The sequence below is a fragment of the Platalea leucorodia genome, assembly GCF_965183815.1.
Source record: "Platalea leucorodia genome assembly, chromosome: 4".
Taxonomy (NCBI): Eukaryota; Metazoa; Chordata; class Aves; order Pelecaniformes; family Threskiornithidae; genus Platalea; species Platalea leucorodia.
In genome coordinates this window covers 70,712,323-70,736,519 of record NC_138826.1, presented here as the reverse complement: position 1 = coordinate 70,736,519, position 24,197 = coordinate 70,712,323, and the positions used below count along the sequence as shown (strand labels likewise).

The 24,197-nt window shown below is 49.8% G+C and overlaps 1 protein-coding gene across 1 annotated transcript; it reads left to right on the top strand.

The window, feature by feature from the left end:
* Window positions 1-307: 307 nt before the first annotated feature.
* CSNK1E (casein kinase 1 epsilon) lies at window positions 308-23,745 on the top strand. Its single transcript, XM_082308937.1, has 11 exons — window positions 308-489; window positions 4,598-4,685; window positions 10,669-10,779; window positions 10,942-11,090; window positions 11,772-12,000; window positions 18,396-18,566; window positions 20,135-20,283; window positions 20,808-21,000; window positions 21,104-21,243; window positions 21,631-21,696; window positions 22,232-23,745. Exons 2-10 carry the CDS (start codon window positions 4,610-4,612, stop codon window positions 21,661-21,663), a joined length of 1,251 nt encoding a protein of 416 aa, XP_082165063.1. The 5' UTR covers window positions 308-489; window positions 4,598-4,609; the 3' UTR covers window positions 21,664-21,696; window positions 22,232-23,745.
* Window positions 23,746-24,197: the final 452 nt, after the last annotated feature.

The following is a 24,197-nucleotide window of genomic DNA, read 5'->3' as shown; positions in this document are numbered from 1 at the left end:
CAGCGCCCCGCTGAGGAGACACCTCCAGCGGGGAGCCGGGCGGCCGCCGAGGGGAAGCGTCCCCCAGACTCCCCCGTGTGTGGTGGGGCAGGCCGGCCTCCCTCTCGCCGGGGCTGCGGGGGGACGCCGGGCGGGAGGGCAGCGGGAACGGCGGCGGGCGGTTGCGCCTTTAACGGCGGGCGGAGGAGGAGGAGGAGGAGGAGGGCCGGGGCTGCGCTGGGTGACATCAGTGGGTTTGGCTCCGGGGCTCAATGGAAACTGGGTGAGCGCCGGGCTGTGCCGAGCACACGCCGGCTGGAGGGGACGGCGAGCGGGCGGGAGGCGGCAGGCAGCGCCGCGCCGCGCTGAGCCGAGCCGAGCGAAGGAGGGACGCGCCGGGCACGGCCGCCACCAGCCCTCCCCAATCCTCCGTCATCCTTCCCGCCGCGGCCGCCTGGCCCCCTGACAGCCGGCGGAGCAGCAGCCCCACACGGCCCCCTTCCCGTCAGGGTGGGTATGGGGGGCGCCCGCCTCCATCTTGGGGCGCAAACCCCGGGGGAAAGGCGGCCCCTCCGGCTCTTTGTGTGCGCGGAGGGAGGGGGAGGGGGCGGGGGAGGGGAGGGCAGGGCGCGATGCTCCGGGCCGGGGGGGGGCGGCGGGGGACAAAAGCCCCTTTGTGGGGGCGCGGGGAGGGGGTCGCCCCCTCCGGCGGCGGCGGATTTTGGGGGGGGGGGGGGCTCCCCTGTCTTCGCCTTCTCTCCCTGCCGGGGCCCTGCCTGCCTGCCGGCGGGGCCGGGGCGAGCGGGGAGGGGGTGCCGTGCCGGTCTCGGCGGGGGGCTGCGGGGGTCGGTCCCTGGTGATTTAACCCCCCCACCCCTCCCGCACACCGATGCTCCTCGTCTCCCTCCCCAGCCCCCCTCATCGCCCGTTTCGGGGGGGGTCTGCGTCCGGGGGGGGGTGTGGGGCTTGGTGTTGCCTTTTGTGCGGGGTGGGGGGCGGCGGGGCGGGGGTCGGTGGCCGGGAGCCGGGGGGGGGGGGGGGACACGGACGGGGACGGGGAGAAGTTCAGCGCCGTTCCCGGGGGTGGCAGCTTTTTGTTACCTACCCGGAAAAATAACAGCCCGGGTAAGGTTGTCTTCGCGTAGTGTTTTGCCTGTAGGGGGTGGGGGTGTAAGGGACGTATTTATTATTATTTTTTTGTCGTGTCGTGCCGTGTCCCCCCCCCCATTCTCCTGTTGTGGCTATTTCTTCCTCAAATGTAGTCCAAATGCTCTGTACGTGGGGTTTCTCTCCCCCCATCTTATCTGCTGCTAGATCCTCTCCTTTTTGTAAGTGTGAGAGGGTCTGGGGGGGTGGGGTGGTGCTGTTTGATGTTTTGCATTTCAATCAAAATGTAATTTTTCTCTTTTTTATCCTTTTTTTTTTTAAGCCAGTTCAAATTGTTGTTTTGCCAGCCTCTTCCTTTATTCCCTTCACACACACACACACACACACACACACAAAAAGCCATGTAAAGCCTTTATGGTCTATGGGCAAAGCAGCCCCCGCTCCCCACACTTCCCCTGGAAGCCGGAGTGGTGCTGGGCTCGGCAGCCTCCATTATGGAGCTGTGGGTTTGGTTTTGCGTGGCCTTTGCTAGCCAGGGCATCTTCCCACTCCCGACCCCCTCAAGTGGGACCGAGGTGGCCCTCCTGTCCCCCTCCCCGAGATGGTCCCTGCGTCTTCGGTCGCCATCGGCCCTGGCACAGCGGAGCGGGATCAACTCTATCATGTGTTTATATAATGGCCTTTGTGCCTGTACGTGGGTATTTTATATTATATAAAAGGGGATTGGTGCAAAATGGTGTGTGTGGGGAAGCAGCGCTGGCGGCTGGATAGTAATTTTTTTTTTTTTTTTTTTTTGAGGCGGTGTAGTATATTGTAGGTGTCTGTGTAATGTTGGATATTCACGTATGCAAACGCTCATGCAGAGCACACGCTTGCTTTGAGGTTGTATGTGTGTTAATCCCGTATGGAAAACTAAATGGTTTAACTGAATGATTGCCCTGCAGCCCCTGGGAACGCTGGAGAGCCCAGGGAGGGTGGCAGGGCAGGGGGGGTTAAGCCTGCTGGGGGGGAGGGAGGGAGGGTGGGATGGCTTTTTAGATTTTACACGTATAAATAATATAGAGAAAGTGATATAAATTTCGTATATAGTAATTTAAATTTTATATGTAAAATTTTCTTTCTTCTTGTAATAGTAGACCTGAAGATCAGGTGATAAGGGCGGGAGCTGTAGATGGTGGGGGTACGTGTGTGAAGTAGAAGCAAATGGGGTAGGTGTTTGAACTCCTGGAGCAGTTGTTGGGGGGTGGGATGTGCGTGTCCCGCCTGCTCCCCTTACTGTGAATCCAGGCTGTTGCTCTCTGGCTATCCTCCACCCAGGTTTTCTAAGCACACTTGTGTGTGTTGGGGGGGAGATAAGGCAAAATGACAGCTGTGCGAGACCATGATTTTTCACTCCATTATCCTGCTTCCCGCTTCCACCCCCTCGCCCCGGAGCATTTTTTAGATTCCCCTTTGGAGCCTGTTGCTTAATCAGCCAGAAGGGCTGCTGCCTAGTTGTGCGAGAAACCCTTCTTAACCTGGCTCCTGCCTGTCCCAGAAGGGTGGGACCAAATTTAGGCTTGGGACTGTGGTGTTGCAGAGCGGTAACCGCTGTGCCCTGGTGCGGAGGGAACCCCGCTGGGACCTATTGCCCGGCCCCTGCAGCTCGCTCAGCCGCGTTTGTCGCGGCTGCGAGTTGGACTCGAGTGGAAGCGCTCAGGGTTCGCAGGCCTGGGTGAACGCGGCCATGAAGGAAGGAGGTTTTAGAGCCGTCTCGTTGACGGTGGTGTGACGGGTTCCTGGGGACACAAGACCTTTGATCGTTTATTGGAGTAGGAGTGTAAGCAAGTCAGATGTATGTTAATGTGGTTATACAGAACAGCAGGCAGCGGATAAAAATCACGTCTGTTTGCTGCACCCTCACCCAGGTACGCCTGCCTCCTGGTTTGGTTCCCAAGGCTCTGCCTACATTCCTTGTAGCAAGAAAGTCAGAAATAGCCACAGGGTTTTGTGGACTTTAGATGCACAGAAACCCACATGCATAAGTAAATACTAGGTGAGGGGACTCCGCCTCTGAGTGTTTTGTGTGTGGTTTCTGGTGACTGGAGCTCTGCTTTCAGGGTTCACAATGTCCCCTGAATGCCTTGATAGGATTATTTCCCTGTACGTCTCTGCAGCCCGTCCATTCCTCTTTCTGTAATCCCATCTCCTGGGGCAGGGGAAGCAGCTCTGGGTTTATAGTATGCCCAGAATCCTGTAGCTGGGATTATTTTTTTTTGTGCTTGTGTCTCACAGGGCCATTCCTCCCTTCTTTCCTTCAGCGATGCTTCCTTCCCACTGAGCTCCAGCAAGGGAAAGTTCCTCTCACCTACTTGTGAAAACATGAATCATTCCTCACCTTTCCTGTCCCCAACAGGCTCTGTGTCTGCATTTTGTAGGCTAATAATGTGGCGTTGCATAAATTAGGAGTGTGGCAAATCCCTCTAAAAGGAACTGGCTTGGCTGTTTTGGGAAGAGCCGCAGTTCCTAGAATAAGTTGGTGGCCATGGAAGGGGCGAGGGAAAAGGGGCTGTTAAGGGGGGAACTGCTGGAACTGTGTTTGGCCGAGGTGTTTGCAGCAGAAGTTGAGGTTGGCAGGGAGAACAAACTCTGGCCGTGGTCCTTCCACCTCGTTGGCTTTCTGTGGAAGGTGAGTAGGCTAAGCCTGGGCATGTCGATGGGGTATAGCAGGTCAAAGGGTTAGCTAATCACCTCAGGTAAAGGGATGAGGAAAGGCCCGAGCTGCTAAAAACAAACAGCTGGCACACCTGGGTAGGCAACAGAGACGAAGAGGCTCAGGTAGACCCAATGAGGCTGTGATCCCATCAGCAAAAGTGCATGGAGATAAAGAAATGGGTTCCTAGTCAGTGCACGCCTCGCAGGGTTCAATTCGGTGAGATGTCTCCTCCCTGTCCCCTCTGCCGGCCCCTGCCTAGGGGCGATGGAGTCGCTCGCTCCTGGCAGTCTGTCTGTCCCTTGGGTTCTAGGCTTCACCGCCACCGAGGTGTTGGTCTAGGGCTGGGCCAGGGAGTGCTCCTTCTCATAGGTTTTATTATGCCTGTCACTTCTGGTGTCTCACAAGATTACCACTGTCCTAGTGCCAGGTACTGTAGGTTACAAGGAGCAGTACCATCTCTCTTCAGAGTAGTGTGAAGTGATCACCTGCTGAAACCTTTTTAGGAGGGATTTCCTGCCCCCTCCCAGTCTCTGAACAAAATGGTGGGGAAGAGATTCAATCCTTCTTCATTCCCATAATGGGAACATGGAAAACATGCTTGAAAGGGTCATGTTCCTGCAGTGTTTCTAGCTTATGCTGCCCCTGGACATCCAGGAGATCAGGAGAGGTGATAGAGGCTGTGTAGAAAGTGAATTATTTCAAGATGAAAAGCTGTACCCAGCCTCTGGGTGAAGTGGTGAGGTCTCTTCTGTAGCCTTCCATGATTCACTTCCTGTTTCTGCTCTGACGCCGCGCTTTCTGTGCTTCTTTTCTCAGCACGACTGAACCATGGAGCTTCGAGTGGGGAACAAATACCGACTGGGCAGAAAGATTGGCAGCGGTTCGTTTGGAGACATTTACCTAGGTGAGTGTGAGTCTCTGTCCTTCCACCTGCAAGGTTGTTTTTCTCAATTGCATCATTGTTTTGGGATTGTTTTTCTTGCCTGTTGATATTTGTGGGCACCACGTAAGGTTGGAGGTGGTGGAGAGGAAAAGCACTTCAAGGAATACTGCTAGTTGCTGCCGGTCTTGTGATAGCAAATAAAGTGGGGTGAGCTCAGCTTTGCCTCGCAGGTATTGTAGAGACAGTGGTGTTTGATCAGACTGATTTAGATTTGGACTATTCAGGGCATATTTGTCATACACCCTACTCCAGCTCTCACGCTTCCTTTTCTAGAGCTTGGGTGTGTATGGGTATAAACTCTGTAAAGAGTGGGTGGTGGAAAGGGAGGAGACAGCTGTTTCTTCAGGGTAGAAGGAATAAAGTTTTGGCAAGATTGGTAGTGGAAGAGGTGGTCCAGCACCTGTGAGAGGGAGGTCTGAGACCAGGAGGTGTAAAACAGGTCAGAGAGGCTGGCCTGGTTGAAGTCATGGGGCCCAGCTCTGTTAGATCTGTAATGGGATTTAGAGTTAATGTCTGGAATGACCTGAGCTGGGAGCTCAATGGAGAGAGCCCATGAGACGCTGGGTTTCCTGTTACCGCAGCAGGTCACTTGAGGAGAAGGTCTTCCAAGCCAGCATGCTGATGTGTAGATATGTTCCCTGATGCTTTGTCTGCTGATGTTTTTATTGGCTCAAACCATGTGGGGCTGGAGTGATGAGACTACCAAGTAGCCTGATCGTCCATGAGAGCTGGTGTGGCTTTACCTGTCATCTAGTTCTCACCACTACCTGTTCAGCTGTAGTCCTGCAGGCCAGCAGAATGATTGCCTTCTCCCTTCTTGGTGTTTGCACCCTTTGAGTACTTAGAGATGGTCATCGTATGCTCCTTGACCAGTTTGCTCAGTTGAGTTGTATTTTGCTTCCCAGTACATCCACCACTCCTCACTCTTGCTGCTCCTTCAGTTTTTCCCAGTTTGTCCATCTGCTGAGCAGCTTGGAGCCTACACAGAATTTGAGGTGTGGCATTTCCAGTGCTGGGCAGCCAAGGGCTACCCTTGAGTGGTCTGTAACGTGATGCCTCTGCATAGGCTGCTTTGGGTCTCCTTGGCTTCCCCCATCACCAGCACTGTATCGGGTTGCAGAATTGGCCTTAGCGCACTGTCAGCTGTATTGTAGGAGATCTCTTCTAGGTTCTGCAACATCTTCCCATCCCTCCCTGAGTTCCTTTTGTGGAGTACCTCTAGTTCAGATTACTTTTCCCTGTGTTTGTAAATCACCACCTGTTTTCTACCTCTGGCTTTATTATTCTCTCTTGATTGGTGTTGGCAGCCTCTCTTGATTAAGCATCCTGTGGGAATCATCAGTAACAGGCTTTGTTGCCACCTTTATCCAGAGCATGAACAAAGATGATAAATGATGGATCTGGGATCCCAATTCCACTGTGCGCTGCCTTCACTGCAGCCTACTCCTGTATGTCACTCCTCTGTGGCCCTCCAGCCAGATAGTCTCTTGGGTGACAGTGTTTTCAATTCCCAGGTGCTAGGGATTGAGGGGTGATAGCCCAGACACAGCATTTTCCACCTGTGCTAGGGCTTGAAGCCTTTCAGACCCTCTCTAGGACAGTAGAGGTTGTCAGGATCTTGCAAAACGTCTGAGAAGCGTGTGGAGGAAGAAGGGAGGTACTGAATGGAAAGGCCTCTGCTTCACATAACAGGTCATCCACCCGTGCAGAGGGGGCACGGAAAACATGGGCTCTGGTGAAGGGGTTGTGCCCGCCTTGCCCATAACCAAACAACATGAGCGGCAGAGAAAGCCCCAGCGTGGTGAGCACAGTGGGATGCCTCCAGCTGCCGAGTTCAACCAACTTACTTGAACGCAGTATCAAAGCCCTTGTGATGTTCATTGAGGTGCAAGCCAGCGTGTTTTGAAGCAGTGATAGCGAGACTTCTTGGAGCCTGGGTGACTCCCCAGCCTGGAGGGATCAGGCATGTAGTCTCTGATGGTGTGTCTGGAGGACGCTTGTGCTCATGCTATCCTCTCACAGTCTGTTCTGCAGACAGAGGGACTCATTCACAAGGACTTCTCTCCTGCACCAGATTCACCTCACAGTTCCCTCTCTTGATAATGGTGTGGAGACAGAGCAGAGAGAGCCAAGCCCTGTCTGTCTCTGAAGGCGAGCACGGGCTGTATGGTTTGTTCCCAGCTTCTCCCTCTCAGGATATTAGTGCCTTCACCAATGGGTGCTGCGTGCTGTGCTCTTTGGGATTTGCTTGTGGGTTTTCTGTCAGAAGGAAACTTGAATTTCCACATGGGCACACACAAAGGATGGACTCCTGTTAATCCTCGGCCGTGGCTTAAAGCACAATGCCTTGCTTCCATGCTCTACCTTGGGGGATGGATGTGCTATGGGGGGATTCCCCCAGTGTTAGCTTGGCAGGGTGAGAAACGAGATCCAGCTGCCCTGGGCCTTGGCTACCCCGTTTGCCTCTAAAAATGCTCACTCAGAAGAGCAAAACCCAGTTTGCAGAGGAATTGCCGAGACCTTTGGGCGGTTGGAGGAGAGGTGCTTTGTCAGAGGTGTTGGCCAAGAGGCAGGGCAGGGTTGCTGGACGTGGTAGGAATCGTTGCGGCCGGGGTGCGCTGGAGGGGACATTGACGGTGGAGAGGAGCTGGGGACGGTGGGGCAGACAAAGCATGCTGGGACCTGCGCTGGCTGGGGACAGTTCCTGGTGGCAGGCTCCTCCCTTGCTGGGAGGGGAGTGCCTTCCCTTTGTTTCCTGGCCTGTTAACCCTCTCTCGCCCTATCTGACTTCTTCCATCTGTTCCCAGCTCTCCATTCTTCCCGCACCAAGCTGGCCAGAGGGGAGTGGGCAGTGGGGAGAGACGGGGGGTGGGGTGGGGGGGTGGTCGTGCCTGCAAGCTTGCCCGATGCACAGGGAGGGCGGTGTTTATTGTATGAGACATGCAGCAAGGCTTTCATGCTGAAAAGATCCTGTTTAGCCGGTGACATCCTCTGTCCCCGGGGCCCCGTTTCAAACAGCTCGTGATGAATGAGTTGAATTTGTGCAGCCCCCACAGCGGAGCGAGACTGGGGGTGGATGTTAGGAATTATCCCCAATCCTACATACGTCTCTCAAGTGGCTGAAGCTAGGCAGGCTCTGCTGCATTTGTCTGAAATGTAGTGCTTTCCAGTCTGGAGAGGGAGCAGAGAACTGTTGCTTTTGTACTTGTATCTTTAAAAAAGATGGTGGTTAAAGCGTGGAACAAAGGATCAGAGAGACTCCTGCCCTCGAATTCCCTTCTCGCTTGTGGTAGTCTCAGTCTGGGTAGATCTCTAGCCAAAAAATGGTAGAGGGAGCAACCTGAAGACCTATGGGGGTTTGGGGAGGGGGCAAGCCTAAAGTGTTCAGTTGTTGACCCCCTCAGCAAAGAATAGCTCCTTACTAGGTCCAATTGGTCCTACTTTTGCTGTTCCAGGCCACAGGGTTGTTTCTTCTTTTTCTAAGAGGCTAACACCTGTGTTTGGGCTGTGGAGAGTGTGGGGCTGAAGACCATGTTGATCATTTGAATGGCACGTTAACATTTTGCAGACTCTGAGTTTTCTTGATGCTTACCCCTCCTTTCCCCTTTCCTGCTTTACATGCTCACAGATAACACCCCCCGCCCCCCCACCTGCAGACAGCCTAGTAGATGGATGCCTTGTCGTCTTCCTAAACACACAGGGTAATATGGAGATGAGAACTCATTCATCTTTACACTGTTCAACTTTGGGCAGGAGGGTTCATTCGAAATGCTAATGCTACTGCTGCCAAAAGTCAGCAAGACTTATCATTGCGTGTATGTCAGCAGATGGACTAGGAGAAGGAAAAATTCCTCCAGGGAATGGACAAGGAAGCTGCTGCAGAGCATTTGGAGGAAAGTCTTCACAAAGGCAGGGGAAGAGAGAAGGGAAGGAAGTGTTCTTATCTGTTTGGATGTCCTGGGTGTTTCCATGCTGAATGAGGGCCAGTGATTGAACGCTAATTTAAAAGATAAATACTAGTCCAGGGCCATGTTCTTACTGTGATCTGAGCCCCTTTTCCTTTTCTTTTCCTCCTTGCACTCCTGATGCTTGTAAGAAGGGTCCTGTGGTAGAGTGAAGGGAATGTACACACTTGCTTTGCTGGCCAGCAGTTTTTAAGTGGAATATGTCAGCATCTTTCTAAAATAACCATTGGACAAATGGCTCTAGCTCTCAGGATGGCTTTTTCCCTTTCCCTTCTCCTGGCTCTTGAGTAAAACACTTTATTAAATTCATCCCATTGCTCCTCCTTCCCCTCCCTCAGAGCACCCTAAATAATTCCTCTCCCTCCTTAAGTGTTTACAGCCCTCAAATATTTGCACACTGTTGTCATGTCCCATTCTTCTTCCCCACCCTTCTTAGTTGTATCTCTTGTCTATGTTACATATTTAGCTCTTTTAATCTTTCTTAGTAAATCAATCCCTCTAGGCCTCAATCGTTTTTGTCCCTCTCTTACAAATTCCAAGCGGCTTGTCTGTCTCGACCCGACGCTGCAGTATCTAGATGACGTCTTTTTGCTAGCAAGCTAACTTTGTGTACAAGCTAGAACTCTTCCAACAGGAGATGGATTTCCTTAGGATCCGGGGGGAGATGGGATCCAGTTGTGTGAACGTTTTCTTTTTCTCTTTGGTCCCTGGCTCTGGAGGCAGTGTGTGAAAGAGGATGGATGGAGAGATCTATCTGCAGCTGTCCTTGTGGACTCTGAAAGTCTTGTCACGTGGATCAGGAGGCACGAATTAGCCAGACCTACCAAAACTCACTATGGGATATCTACAAAACATCACCTTTGACTCCAGCTCGTGTTTCACATGCATATTCTGGAGTAGTTTATTTTATGACAGTGTTCATAAACTGCTCATGATCAGAGCTGCTCTCTGATTTGTGTTTCAGTGCAACATTTAATAGTTCCGGATACGAGGAAGGGCTTGCTTGTGTGTGTGAGGCAGGCATGGGAGGGAGGGAGAGAGAAGCAAGTCTTGAGTGTCATTCCCGTGACCTGCGTACAGATCTTCATTCTTTCCATTTTAGGATGATGTGAAACATCTGGAATCCTCTCAGCTAGTACGAGAGAAAGACCAGCCTGTTCTGCCTTTGACAGTGCACTTTGGGACCAGAGTGCTGGTTTTCGTGGCTGGCAGCTCAGTTCTTTTCAGAAAGAAGCGCGTGGGGTGGTGGTTTTGTGTCATTGCAAACACTCTAGCAATACCTTCAACAAAGGTGTCTGAGTAGCTTAATTCAGTACTGGATTCAGTTTATTTCTTCACGCTTCTAATTTAGGATATAGCAAATGTTTCTGTGTTGGCAAAAGATAAAGGTATTATTAAAGCCCTCAGGAGAGAGAGAGAAGCTGGAGATTTGGGCATTGTCTTTATTGAGCAGGTCAGGGCTGTGGAGAAACCAGAGGTAGCTGGGAATGTTAGCCGGGAATGTTCCTCCTGAACTAATTGGCTCTGTTGAAATGATGTACCTGAGGTAAGCAGTAATTTTGCTCAGGAAGAGGTACTCCATATCACTGCCTGGGGGGGTTCAGGGGCTAGGTATATGATCAGGGACAGCTAAAACTTCCACTCAGTTTAGGTACTGCTGATACGTACAGATTGACCTCCCAAAGACTGGCACTTTTTGAGATAATGAGGCAGTTAATATGTTGTAGGACTGTTGTTCTAGCCTGGCTGCAGGATCAGAGCTGGTTTCCTATTCATGTGCCTTCCTCTGGGCTTGCCTTTGCAAATGGCAGTGCTGGAAACTCTCTGTATGAAGCTGAAGCAGCTGAATCTCATTTCTGTCACAGAGAATAAATTTCAGGGCAAATCTTAAGGTTTTGGCATCTGTACGGGCCTTGGTAAAAGTCTTTAGCTTCAGTGGAAGCTTGCACAGTCTTCATTTCACCCTCATTTCTGTGCAGGAGCCAATATTGCGACTGGTGAAGAGGTGGCCATCAAACTGGAATGTGTCAAAACCAAGCATCCCCAGCTCCACATTGAAAGCAAGTTCTACAAGATGATGCAGGGAGGAGGTGAGATGGGGAGGAAAGGATGGGGCCGGGGGAGTGGTTGAAGAAGGAAATTATTCTGGAGGGCCTTAGAAAGGAAATGATTTGGTGTTACATATGATCTTCTCAGCAGGATATGCAGCAATTTTCCTCTGTTCCGTGGGCTTAATCTTTCTCTTTCCCCAGTGGGTATCCCCTCCATTAAGTGGTGTGGAGCAGAGGGGGACTATAATGTGATGGTGATGGAGCTCTTGGGGCCCAGCCTAGAAGATCTCTTCAACTTCTGTTCCCGCAAATTTAGTCTCAAGACAGTTCTGCTCCTGGCAGACCAGATGGTGAGTTTCCTCTGAAGCATTTGTGCCTACTCTCCTTTTCTGTGCCTCCCCCCCACACCTCTGCTCAAGAACTGCTGTATCCCAGGCTTTTTTCATTTAGCAGCAAGTGGCTGCCAGCTTTCTATTTCTTGGTGAAGCTGGGGGCCTGGAACCTAGGCACTGCTGGCTTTTCTTGATCTCCATCCCTCCTTCCTTCCCCTGCTGCTCACCCTGTATTGGTGTTGTGTGCATAGATGCTTTTGTCTGTGTGATGAACGACTGGCGTCACTACCTATTTCGACTCAATTGCCTGTGCCCTGGGTTTAAGACCCTTAGCTATTCTGGACCCTCTCCTTTCCCAGCCTGGCTAAGTTTGAAAGTTGAACAGTGTCAATACTGAAGCTCAAAGTTTTAGTCCGTACGAATGTGCTTCCCATCCTTCCTTGTGGTGCTAATGGTGATCTCCCCAGATGGAGGACTGGGCTGGTGTTCAGGGTTGAATACCATCTCCATTCTTCATCTCCAGATCCTTCTGCCTCCAGGTGTCTTTTTCCTTGGCTGTCATCTCTGATATTCTCTGCAAAATGTCCCTTTCCCTGCTCTGACAGGCCAGTGTCCTGGCCAGGGTACTTCTTTTAACAGATGTAGTTAAGTTACCTTCTTGCTCGTCTCACGATTTATTTATTTATTCCCTGCCTCCAGATCAGCCGTATTGAGTACATTCATTCCAAGAACTTCATCCACCGGGATGTGAAGCCAGACAACTTCCTTATGGGCCTCGGCAAAAAAGGCAACCTAGTATACATCATTGATTTTGGTTTGGCGAAGAAGTACCGAGATGCCCGGACCCACCAGCACATCCCCTACCGGGAAAACAAGAATCTGACTGGCACAGCCCGTTATGCCTCTATCAACACCCACCTGGGAATCGGTGAGCCTGCTGTTGCCCCTTGGTGGGGCTTTCCAGGGGAGGTAGTGTGTCCCCAGAAGGAGGGGGTTGGGTTCTGTGCCTGGCTCCACTGCTGACCTGTGTTGAGATGGTGGGTCAATAACTGTTACGCCTGTGTTACCTCGCCTGCCTTTTGTGGCACTCTGAGCTCCTAAATTGTCTACTGGTGTATGTTTGTGCGCTGCTTAGTACAGTGGAGCCCTATTGCAGTAGCAAGGCTGTGACCTCCCTGACTTTACTGCTGCTAACTCTGCCTTGCACAATTTTTGCAGGCTGATTAGATATGTAAAGGAGACGTTTGCAGGCACTGAGCCTTTAGGGATATGTGCAATGGAAACCTCTCTTGTTGACTCCTGAGTGCCTTCATCAGTGATTATTTTGTAGCTGTCAGAGCTGGAGGATACAGACCCACTGCAATATGGTGATACTCCTGTCACCCACCACTGAGGATGGGGACAGCCATGTGCTGGAAATGTACAAGAAGCTGAAAAGAGGGGAGGCTTCCTACTGCCTGGACATCCTGGTTTTGTGACTGAGGTTGGCTGTCGTGGGCCTTCAAAATATGTGTGTCTGTGAACCGCGCTGCCCCGTTCACCACTGAGAGACTGAGGCAGCTTTAGGGAGGTAGGGCTCCGGCCTTAGCGTCTATGGCTAGTACTGTGGGGATAAAACTAGGCCGGGAAAGAGTCCTGAGAGTTCAGCCAGGTCTTACACTGGTGATGGCCATCATCCCAGGTTTTGTAAAAACCTTGTGCAGGTTAGTACCCACAGTACTTAAACCTCCTGAAGTCACCCAAACTCTTGTCCTGGGAATGAGCCCCTGATGCACAACACCTCGTTTCTGTGAGGAACGCAGGTGAAAACCTCTTGCAGTTTTCTCTTCTGTTCCCTGACCAGATACTTCTCCCCAGTGTGTGACCTTTTTCCTCTGCTTGGGCTAAACTTTGTCCACAGTGCAAGAGTTTCTTAGTTACCGTAGGATCTGTTCTCAGCAGGCTGACTCAGTTCTGCTGCTGGTTGGCAGAAACACTGAAGCTGCCCTGCCTGTGGACCCAGGAAAGTAGCTCCTGTGCTCACAGCTCAGTTTGTATCTCTGGGAGACCTTATTCTGAAATGTATAAGCTGGGAATTTGAAAATCAGAGCAAGGAACTCAAACATTTTAAACTAACAACTTCCAAAGGATTTCACGTCCTCATTCTTCCTAGGGAAAGCTTCCCATTCTCCCCTCTTGGATATGGTTTCTCAGAAATCTGGAGTCAAGACGTGACCTGCAGAAAATAAAGCAGTTTCCCACTGTCTTCCTTGCTTAATACTATATAACGGTAGACTGAAAATGCTTTATTTATATCAAAATGGGGAGTGTTGTGTGTTGAGGGTGGGCTGTGATCTCCTGACCTCTTCCATGTAGTAAAAATAGTTCTCGCAGAGCTTTCCGTGTTGGTCTTACGTATTTTGGCTTGACCTGCTTATGTATAACTGACTCTCCATTGAATTCTCAGTCAAGATTTCCACAGCCATGGTAACTGCCATAAGGAGACATGCACAAAATAATTCTCACTACTATGTCTGTCGATTCTTTTGTGTACGCCTGCTCTGTCTGAACTGATCACGAGAGGCTACTAAATGTCTGGTTGTGGGGTTGGTTTTTTTTTTTTTTTTTGAAGGACTTTATTATTCATCCCACCCCAACTTAGCCCTTTACTACTGGTGCTTGGCTCATGTATCAGGATGAACAAACAATGTCTGAAGACTAATCCAAGGGCAAATTGCATATGCCATCAGTCTGAGCACAGCCGTCGCTCTCTTCATGCCCTTTGCTTCGGGAAAGTCTGGGTGTGAGTTACTCTGCGCAACAGGTCTTGAGTGCATTATCTCCACGTTGCAGATAGTTCCCCTGAACGGCATAAAGGTTACATGACTTGCCCGGAGAAAAGGAGATGGGGGTGTCAGGGTTGCAGCTGGAGTTCCTGTTTCTCAAGGCCTTACCACAGGGTATTTGACAGACACGTTTGTGAGTTAGCAGCATTGCCATGGGAACCGTCACTCTGAATTTTTTGACTTTTCAGAGACTAAATTCTCTGTGTTAGTGTTACATTAATGCGGTTTAGGGAGAGGGAAGGAACCAGGTGCTGGGGTATTCATGTGACGGGAATAGCAAATGAATAAATGCCTTTATTTGAATGTGCAAGCTAAGGGTTGGGCATTCCGATGTCTGGAGGAAACACATTCTTTTCCCAGTGACCGGGGGAAAAAGTAGGAGGCGAGATCGGGGAGGGTTTCCACAGCTGGAGACTTGCTGTTGGGAGAGTCATTGGACTGTGCAGGCTTTGGTTCATGCATTCCAGTCAATTTTCACATGCTCTGGGGATGAGAGTCCCTTGCAGCCTCTGGAGCTTGTAAAGTCTGAAATAGATGCCCAGGGGTGCCCAGGAGACAGTCTTGGAAGAAGCCTGGTGGGCTCCGTCTGGATAACGGGAGGCTGGGGGTGGGGAGGGCAGTTCTTCCCCAAACACATCCTAGATGGCATCAGCGTGGGCTGCGCAGATCATAAACTTCTGCTCATCCTGCCCTCTGTCACCCATTTTAGATTTTTCTGTGGTTTTAAAGGCTGTTGCCATGCGGTGGGGAGAGAAAGGGGAAGTGTAGTCCCAGCGTGCGCAAAATCGGATCTGAGTATGTATCAGGAAAACATTGCTTGGTTAAGACTACTTGCAGCTGGGCTGGCTGCAGTGAAGACAGCTGATTTCTAGGGAGTCCCTGCATGGGAACCGCATCACTTTGGATAGGATCAGGGTGGAGGGAAGCACTGTCCTGGGGGACCAGGAGGCACTTTAGGCAGCAAAGAAGCAAGTTTTGTCATGAACCTTGCGCCTAAGGCAACCAGTCCTCAGTCTCCTGTCTTTGCCCAAGCATGTCTTCCCCAGGTAACTCGCTGTCCTGCTACTCACCCCTGACTCAGCTCCTTCTGAGGACCCTGCTTTGGGAAGGGAGTGAGGGTGTGGGCTGGCTGGGAACCTCCCTGGGAGTAGGAGGGAAGTGGCAGGAGCTTGCTTGCAGAGCGGGTTGGGTTTGAGAGGTCACGCTGGGTTGCGTGGGAAGGTGACCTCGTGTTTGCTATTGGAAGGGGGTTTGTGAATGAGGGAGGCAAAGACGAATGTCTTCTAAAAGTAGCGGTCCCCCATGTATTGTAGGAGAGCTGAGAAGCTGAAATAAAATGGAGAGAGGAAGTGTGATGTGGTGTCACAGGTCACGACTGTAATCCTGCTTCTGGACTGACTTGCTCTGTGCACGCATTCATGCCACTTGTGTTTCTCTTTTCAAACTGTAAAGTGAGATTTTTTCTTTTTTTTTTTTTTTTTTGCCTGTGTCCCAGGGATGCTGTGAGAGTTAGTCAATGATTGTCAAGCTTCTAAAAGTGGAAAGTAGTGATATTAAATAATGTTTCTTTGGTGAACTTTTTTTTATAACTCTAATTACTCCACTTTTGCTGTCTAATGTTATCTAGTATCCTGAGGATGTTGGTATATGAGGCCAGGCAAAAAAAAAAAAAAAAAAAAAAAAAAAAAATTGGAGATGTGTAATAGTAACCAAAGATGAAACAAAGAAATGGGATGTAGGATCTGTTGTTCTTCATCATCCAAGGTTTAATTCAGGATCTTGTCATTAAGGTTACAGGTGAAAGACAGCTACAATGTTTTGAGGTAGCTTGACAACTGTGACCCATCATGTTGGTGCTTCAGGCTTGTCATAGATTTGAATCCCACTGAAATTGTTTAAGTGGGCTGCAATGACCACATGTGCCTGAGATATTGGACATCAGGGATGCAATGCAATCAGACATTTATCATTCAGCATTTTAATAATTAGGTGTTGTGCTTGCAGTTGTTTTTCCTCGATCATATTGCTGTGTTAAGGCACAGTTAAGGTGTGTTTGCATGGATGTAATGGGCACTAGTGAGCTGCCCATTGCCTCCAGTAAGGGCTTGTAGCATCCCCCACTGATTTCAGGCTCCCTAACCTCAAGTCTTTAATTCTGGCCTTCCCTGAATCACTAGGACTGTGCCCTGGCATACGGTCACAGAATGTCTCCTGTTCTGCATGGAGTCGGTGGCTGTGCTCAAAGTTGCTGTGCTCCACGCAGGTGGAGGTGTGTGGTCCAGCCTGCCCTAAGCAGTGTGGAGTTCAAGCAAGATTTTGGAGGCAAGATCCCGATTTATTCCTAAAAGGCTGATTTGCTTGTTCAGTAGGTCTCTCTGGTTCCTGCTTTGCCTTTCCCTACTCCTCTGAGGGGTACCAGCATGCTCTACACAGGGAACCCACAGTTATGTGCTTTAAAGCTACAGCATGGCTAAGTAAAGGGCTGGCAAATTGCAGGATTGAGGTTACCCTCGTTTCCTGTGCTTTCAGGCCCTGGGTGTGCATTCTGACTCCATTTCCACATGCCTTCTGTCTCAGGGTATAGGTCATTATCAAATATTGTTTAGTTTTATTTATTTGATATGCATGGTGTGTAATCACGGCCCTCTGAGAGTACATGTGTCCCAGCCTTAGGCCAAATGCAAAACTGTGGGTTTCATTTCCCTGCTCCCTCCATAGCATCTAAGCATCTCCCAGCCAGTCATGTAGTTATCTTTGGCAGCAGCCTGATAAGATTAGGAAGTATTAGCCCCTTTTAAAGTGGACAACTTGAGGCAGTAAGTTAGTGAGGTGAAAAAATGCCGTTATTTCTGCATGCTCAAAGAAGGACTCTTTGGGGATCTGCAAGCCTGCTTTCTTCTCTACTCCTGTCTTGGAATATGTTTTTATGGCATTTCATGTGCTTTGACCTAAAGGTGCTCTCCTCTCAGTTACGGAGTGATGAGACCATCCTTTTCTTCTGCAACCACAGTGGTTTTTTTAATATTTTTAACTCGCCAAGCCCCTAGTTCTCAGAAACACTGGGACGTTATGAGAGAGGTGTAGGAGGAAGAAAGACCCATGATGACCCACAGCTTCTGTCGGTACATCTGGCCACCTGGATCTGTGACCTGCTACAGCTACTCCTTCATCAAGGTTCAGCTCAGCTAGCAGAGTAAGGGGTAGCTGTAATAATCTACTGGCCTTTGAATGGGGCAGGTGGTATCATGTAACTGATACTGAGAATTAACCCAGAGACCAATACATAATCTGCAGCATCGCCCAGGACATGGCACGGAATCCAGCAAAATGTGCTGTAGTAGTAAATTAATCTAACAGATTAATCTCTTTAGTCTTCCCTCTACCCCTGTGCTCTCCCTCGAGCCATATTTTGCCTGTGTGTTATCTATGCAAGTTGTTGTTTTCCTCAAGATGTAAAGTAGTTTCTCCGAAGTGTTTATTTTATTTCAGTTGGGAGGGGAACAAGGGCAAGAGCTTCTTGGCAAAATTTATAGGTTAATTTGTAAGCATGTTGGAGGAGCTGGGAGGAGTTTCACAAATTAGCCAGTCAACATTTTCAGCTGAGATTCTGCATCAACTCCATCTTGAGCTAACTTGAAACTTAAAATGTCTTGGCCATTCCAGAGAACAAGTTTGATGTGGAATGTTTTTGTTTGGGAAACAATTTTTTTGTTTTGTAAAGAGCAGGGAGGAGAAAAAAAAGCGGACCCTTACAGTGGCATATAAAGGGCAACCCTTGCTCTAAGTAGTTGGTAGTGATGGCAGTTACACAGTCATTCCCCATTTGGAGGAGAACCTTTTGTTCAAAGTATACCTCTGTATTCATGCCTCTTTCTTCCACAAAAAACACCACCAATCCGGAAAGGTCTTTACGAAGTATTATACGTTAGGCTTCTCTAAAGTATCAACAAAAGTCGTTTACCACGAGAAGGGGTCGCTAGTTCCTCAATTCTGCCCTGTGTAAAGAGTATCAGCAGGTTAATTAGAAGATGTGTTTGAAAGACTTGTGTTGGGCTTACCTCTGTTAACTTTGTCTTTCTGTGACTACCTCTGTCATGACTAATCCCCAGGGTGAAGTATCATTCTGGGTGGAGAAGCGTAGGTGCCCTTCCTCTGGGACTGGGAAGAGCAAAGTAGGCAGTGTCGCTGCAGCACTTCTCGAGCTGTTGAATTCTTGTGTGAATTAAGGCTTGTCCAAGTGAGGAGGTAGTCAGAGTAATTACTCATTTATGAAGTGGGTTGGGCTGTATGGGGAGAGGAGTGCTTTAACTCTTGCAGTATGAACATCCCTAAAGGAATTTGTACTGGAATGTCTTCTACAAGTTTGTCTATCCATAGAAGTCTACCAAAGAAGAGAGAGAGCTGCTTTCTTTTGTTCCGTGTTCATCTCTGAAGCTGTGTGGTTGCCAAAGCAGTTTTGGTTGCTGCTCACTCTTTGCCCCTTTGTAACTTCTTACAGAACAAAGTCGCCGAGATGACCTGGAGAGCCTGGGCTACGTGCTCATGTATTTCAACCTGGGCTCGCTGCCCTGGCAGGGCCTCAAGGCTGCCACCAAGCGCCAAAAGTACGAGAGGATCAGCGAGAAAAAGATGTCAACGCCCATTGAGGTGCTCTGCAAAGGGTACCCTTGTAAGTGCTCCGTTCTTGATGGCTGTCTTGTCTCATGCATGGCTTGTTCTCCTGCTGAAACTCCCTGGAGTCTTGAGTCCTGAAGGGCAATGCCCAGTACCCCCAGACCTGGATGTGCTGCTGACACCAGTGATGAGAAGGATAAGAGACAGGTGGTGATAGAGTTCTGGTTCAGAAGTGGGAAACATGTTTTTGTGGAGAGTCGAGCCTTGTGTTACTAGGGGCATGAGAGTACTGAGAGGGATCTTTAGGACCTCAGAAACAGTCTGGAAGGGGGGTGGGCAGTAAGGTGAGAAGGTGTGCTGGTGATCCTGAGTTTTTACTGGGTAATGAGAATGAGGGCCAACTGTAATGAATCCCAGAAATAACCAGGCAACGAAGTGGCAAGTGCAGTTCTTTGTAGGTAAACGTGGAGTAATGTATGTGAGAGGAGAGACAGAAGGCTTGGTCCTCATGTCATATGCTGAATAGCAGGCTCTGAGCTGACCAGTGCCACTGACCAATGAGCTGTGGCAGTTAGAACAGACAGTTCTGTGAAAGCATCAACTCTGTGCTCAGTGGCTACTGAGGAAAGCTGATCAGGTGTTGGGAATCACTAGGAAAGAAAAGAAGCCCCAACAGCATGTATAAACCTGTGGCCCCCTCGCACCCTGCATGCACTGTGCAGCTCTGGTCCGTTCCACTCTTTCGGAAAGGATGTGGCAGAACTGGAAAAAGGTCCAGGAAAGGGCCAAAAGGGTAATCAGAGATGAGGTGATTTCTATACAAGCGATGAGTTTGCTGGAACCTGGAAAAGAGGTGATTAGATTGCTGATAGAAGTCTACACTCTCGCTATGCCTCCAGAAGTCTGGATGGGAGCTGATTATTTGGTGGCCTCAGTTATTGTATTGGAAGAGAAGCAAAGCTGGTTCCTGCTAGCTTCAAAAGAAAATGATGTGGTTCTTCACACAGCCAGTAGTAGACCTGTGGAACTCCTTCCCAGAAGATATTGTGGATACTTAAAGCTTACAGGAGTTCAAGGAGAGATTGGACAACTATGTGGAAGACAGATCCACTGAGGTTACTAAATAATTAGGAACCACATCCAGATCATGAAGTTCCTTGAGCTGAAAGTAGGTGGAAGCTGGGCTAATGTCAACGAAAGTGTCGTATATGCTTGCCCTGGTCTTTCTCCTCTGTAGCTGTCTGCTTCTGGCCACTGCTTAAGACAGGCTACTAATCCAGGAGGACCTCTGGTCTGAGCTGAGCTTCCCAAAGCTCACCTCGACCTGTTCTTTAGGCCTACATTCTTACTGTCCTTCAGCAGGCTCTGTGACTTGCTACCTCTTGCTTGGAAAAGCAGCTAGAAAAAGAGAGATGCGTGAACATTTCTGTGGTAAAAATAGGGATGGGGTCTTTTTGGCGGCCAAAGCATTGCAACCGGCAGGCTCTGTTTTCATTACGCAGCTCTGTGTTTGTGCAGTCCTGGTCCAGCGCACTGCTGCTGAAAGGCTGCGGCGGCTCTGTGGTGGGACCAGGGGGGCTGGATGGTGTTCAACAACAACCAACTGTTCTCTGCTCCCTCCAGCTGAGTTCTCAACATACCTCAACTTCTGCCGCTCACTGAGGTTTGACGACAAACCTGACTACTCGTACCTGCGGCAGCTCTTCCGCAACCTCTTCCACCGCCAAGGCTTCTCCTACGACTATGTCTTTGACTGGAACATGCTTAAATTTGTGAGTGTGTGTGTGGGGAAAGGGCTGGAGGGGCAGGGGTTGATTCACGTCATGGAGATGGGGGAGGAAAGTTGGAAACTGCCTGTCATTTGTACTTGGTGAGCAATTTGAGAAAGGGGACCAAGTAGAGTGAAAAGAGGCAGAGTTGTTTGGTGGTGCTAACTGGGGGGCGTAGCTGCTGTTGTATTAGTGAGCGTGTCTGATGGAGCATGTGTGTTGATAGATCTATAGCTGTAGGTAGGTAGGTAGGGAGAACTTTTCAGGAGAGAACTGTGTTTGGAGGTGGGACACAGACGTGAGTTGCAATAACAACTGTAGTACCATATGCTTTCTTCCCTGTTTCTTCAGGGAAGAGAATGAGGCCCTCTCTGGGTGGAGTGGAAGATGGTGGGGGGAGAATGTGTTTTGGGGATGGAGCTCCACTTTCTTGGCATTATGGAGCACCGTGTGTTTTCTGTCCGGGGCTGCTGCTGTCTCTCTTGCCTGACAACCGTGCGCGGCGTTGGGGTTTCTCTTCTCCTCAGGGAGCAGCCCGGAACCCTGAGGATATGGATCGGGAGCGGCGAGAGCACGAGCGAGAAGAGAGAATGGGGCAACTCCGTGGGTCAGCCACACGAGCGCTGCCCCCCGGCCCGCCTGCTGGAGCCACTGCCAACCGTCTTCGCAATGTCACCGAGCCCATGGCCTCCACCCCCACCTCCCGAATCCAACAGTCCGGTGAGCGGGGTGGGAGAGATGGGGAATGGTGCTAACCCTGTTATTGGCTGGACACCGAAACGGTTGACTGATGTTCTTGTCTCGCGTTTCTCTGCACCGACAGGAAACACGTCCCCCAGAGCAATCTCAAGAGTGGACAGGGAGCGGAAGGTCAGCATGAGGTTACACCGAGGAGCTCCTGCCAACGTCTCCTCGTCTGACCTCACAGGGCGGCAAGAAGTGTCACGGATTTCAGCATCACAGGTGAGTCCCTGCTGTGACGTTCGTGGCCTTGGCCTCTGTGTCCCAGAAGGACGAAGGGCCCGACAGCGGTTTTTACCTGATCTGCTGGAGCTGATGTGCGCCTGAAGCTTCTACAGTGTGGTGAGGGGAGTGGTACCAGGTTACGCCTTGGCTCTTCAGTTACATGTTTTCTGAAGGCTGTGCTCAGTACTGCCTTCTTAGCTCTGCCTCGCTCTGAGTAAGCCTTCATCTGGTTGTCTTCCAGACCGCAGTGGTTTGGAGAAGTGGAACAGTAAACTCTTGGGAGGGAGGATATCCTGAGAGAAGCATGCAGCCTCTGTGTTTTGGTGTCCTTCGTGCCTTTTTCTTCCTCTCCATCCCTTACCTGTTCTTCTTTTTCTCTTGTAGACAAGTGTGCCATTTGATCACCTTGGGAAGTGAGGAGCAATTGCCACTGGACCAGTGTTTGCTTAGGTGAGCCTGTCCTCGTGCCTGGGATCCCCCAAGGAGGGAATTGCTGGCATTAGGGATTAGGTTAAGGCTTTGATGTTGCTGTGGGGGGTTGGTACATTTCCTTTCCCTTCGCCTTACTTTGAGATGGTTTTTGGCTTCAGAGGGAAAAGTGAGGTTGGCTGCCAAAACCTTGGGGGGATGGATTATCTTGGATGTGAAGGTAGCTTCCATTTCTCCAGGAGGGTAGAGAAGGTGCTGGGCCAGGGAGCCATTTTGTTAGTTCCTAATGAACGCTTTTCTGGCAATGTGATAGTGGTGGGGAGGAGAGTGTTGAGCATGTAATCAAGTGTGCGAGACTTTGCACAGCTAGCGAGTGCCTCTTGTAGAGGAAACAACAGTAGCTGGACAAGGTAACTCCAAGGGGTGGCAGGAGTGTGGAAGAAAGGGCTGATTTGATTTGTAACACTCCAGTTGGCATTGGGAGTGCTGGGAAGAGCATTTTCTCCTAATGTCATCTTCACTTTTTCTCTTTTTTTTTTTTTTTCCTTCTTTGTAGTGTCTTCACTGTATTTTTCTTTTAAAAAATAAAAACCCAAAAACAAACAAAAAAAACTAAAAAAGAAAAAAAAAACACAAAAACAAAACCCCGACAGAATTTCTTTTTGCCAACGACGAGGAGTCGAGCTGTGCCCCTGCGCTGGTGTGAGCCGTTTCCGAGAGGGCTGCCTGCGTCCCCCAGCGCGAGCGCCTCCGAGAAGCTGAGGATGCGGGAGCTGTGCGGGAACACCTCCGCTGCCCCCCCAGCCCCACCCCAGCCCTACCGCTGCCCCCACTGGCTACCCCCAGCTCCCTCTCCTGACTCTCTGCTCCTGGTTTTGGTTTCTCTCTTTTTTTTTTTTTTTTTCCATCTTCTTCTTGGATATCTTCTCCTGCTTTATAGCTTTTTGTTTTTAAAATTTTCAAATCATATGGTTTCTAGCCATATAAATTTTAACTTTGCTCTCCTTTTTTTCTGAGGGCAGGGGATGGGGGGGGTTGAATTTTTGGTTTTTAGTTTTTTCTTTTTATTTCAGGAGCCTTGTGGGCCAGGAGGGAATCAGATTCCAGCCACACTTGATGGTAGAAGTCTGATTTTTTTTTTATTTTTTTTTTATTAAAACAGAATTTACTTTCTCAAGCATTAAATGAAATTTAAGCTGAGGGGAATTGTGGCAACGGCCTAATCATTGACTCGGGCTTCCTTTCCTCGGGTGGCTTCTCTGCGGGGTTTTTTTCGGCTGTCAGGAGAAGTGCGAGACTTTCCTGATCCGAGCGGCCCTCACACACTGAGGGATCTCTATGGAGCGGCACCTGGTCCCATGGAAGATGGGAAGGCTGGAGCTGAAATACAGGGAGCTGAGAACCCACTTCCCATCCCTGCAGCGGGGTCTTTTTTTCGTCTGGCTGTGCGTGTTTTTCTATTTTTTTTTGTTTGTTTTTAATTAAAAATTGTTTTAATTCCTGCGGAGAGAGTGTGGGACTTGAGGAGAAGAGAGGGGCGCACAGAAACTGGAGTTTGGTGTTCTTTCGGAGCGATGGCTCTTGCTCTCTCCTTCCCTCATGCAACCCCGAGTAAGATCCACCGTACATGCACAACCCCTTCCTGCCCTCTCCCACCCGTCTCCCCCCCCCCCCCCCCCCCTTTTGTTGTTTTTAAATATAATTTAGGAATACTCAAGCTGCTTTGTGGCACTTGAGGCTTTGAAACACAATGATCACCACTGCGACCTATGGCCTGTAGCAGACACACTGTCACTGTAGTGTGGAGCCGATGGGTTGTTGGCAGGGCGGGGAGGGTGGGGTTAGTCTTTGTTTTGTTTGTTTTTATCCTTTCTATTTAACACTTTATTTTTCCTCCCTATTTTTTTCCTAATTTATTTACCCCTCTTACTGTCTCTCTCTTTTTTTTAATTAAAGAGCAAAACTTTTTATTACTTTGTAATTTAAAAAAACAAAAAAAAAACCTGAAGAACTTTGGGGGGGGATTTTGTACTTTTTTCCTGTGTAAATATTGGACTTTTTTGAGCTTTATCGTGGTTGTTAATTTGAAGTAATAAAGTAGAAAATGATAAAGTGACGCCAGCATCTGTCATTTCTTCCTTCCCTGGCATCCTTGCTGGGAGTGACGTCTTACACGCAGGAAGCGCTGTCTTGCAGCCGAACCTGTTCCCGAGTTCCAGGAACAAGTTTGATCAGAATTACTGGAAAAAAGGCACAGGGCTGGAGCACCTAAAAATAAATCTGAGCTGATCTCTGCAGTTGCAGCCTTGGAACGGCGAGAGCTATGTGAAATCTGATTCAGGATCTCTTGGTTCCTGGATTTGAGCCTCTGGCGTCCCGTGCACTGGCCTTCAGGAGGAGCGGGATGGGGCCTTTCCATGCTGTTGGCTTTGGGTGTGCACCGAGTTTGGCAGAGGTGGACCCTGGGTTTTGTATTTTCTTGCTTTTTTCTATCCTCAAACTTTAAATAACGGAGGAAGGGG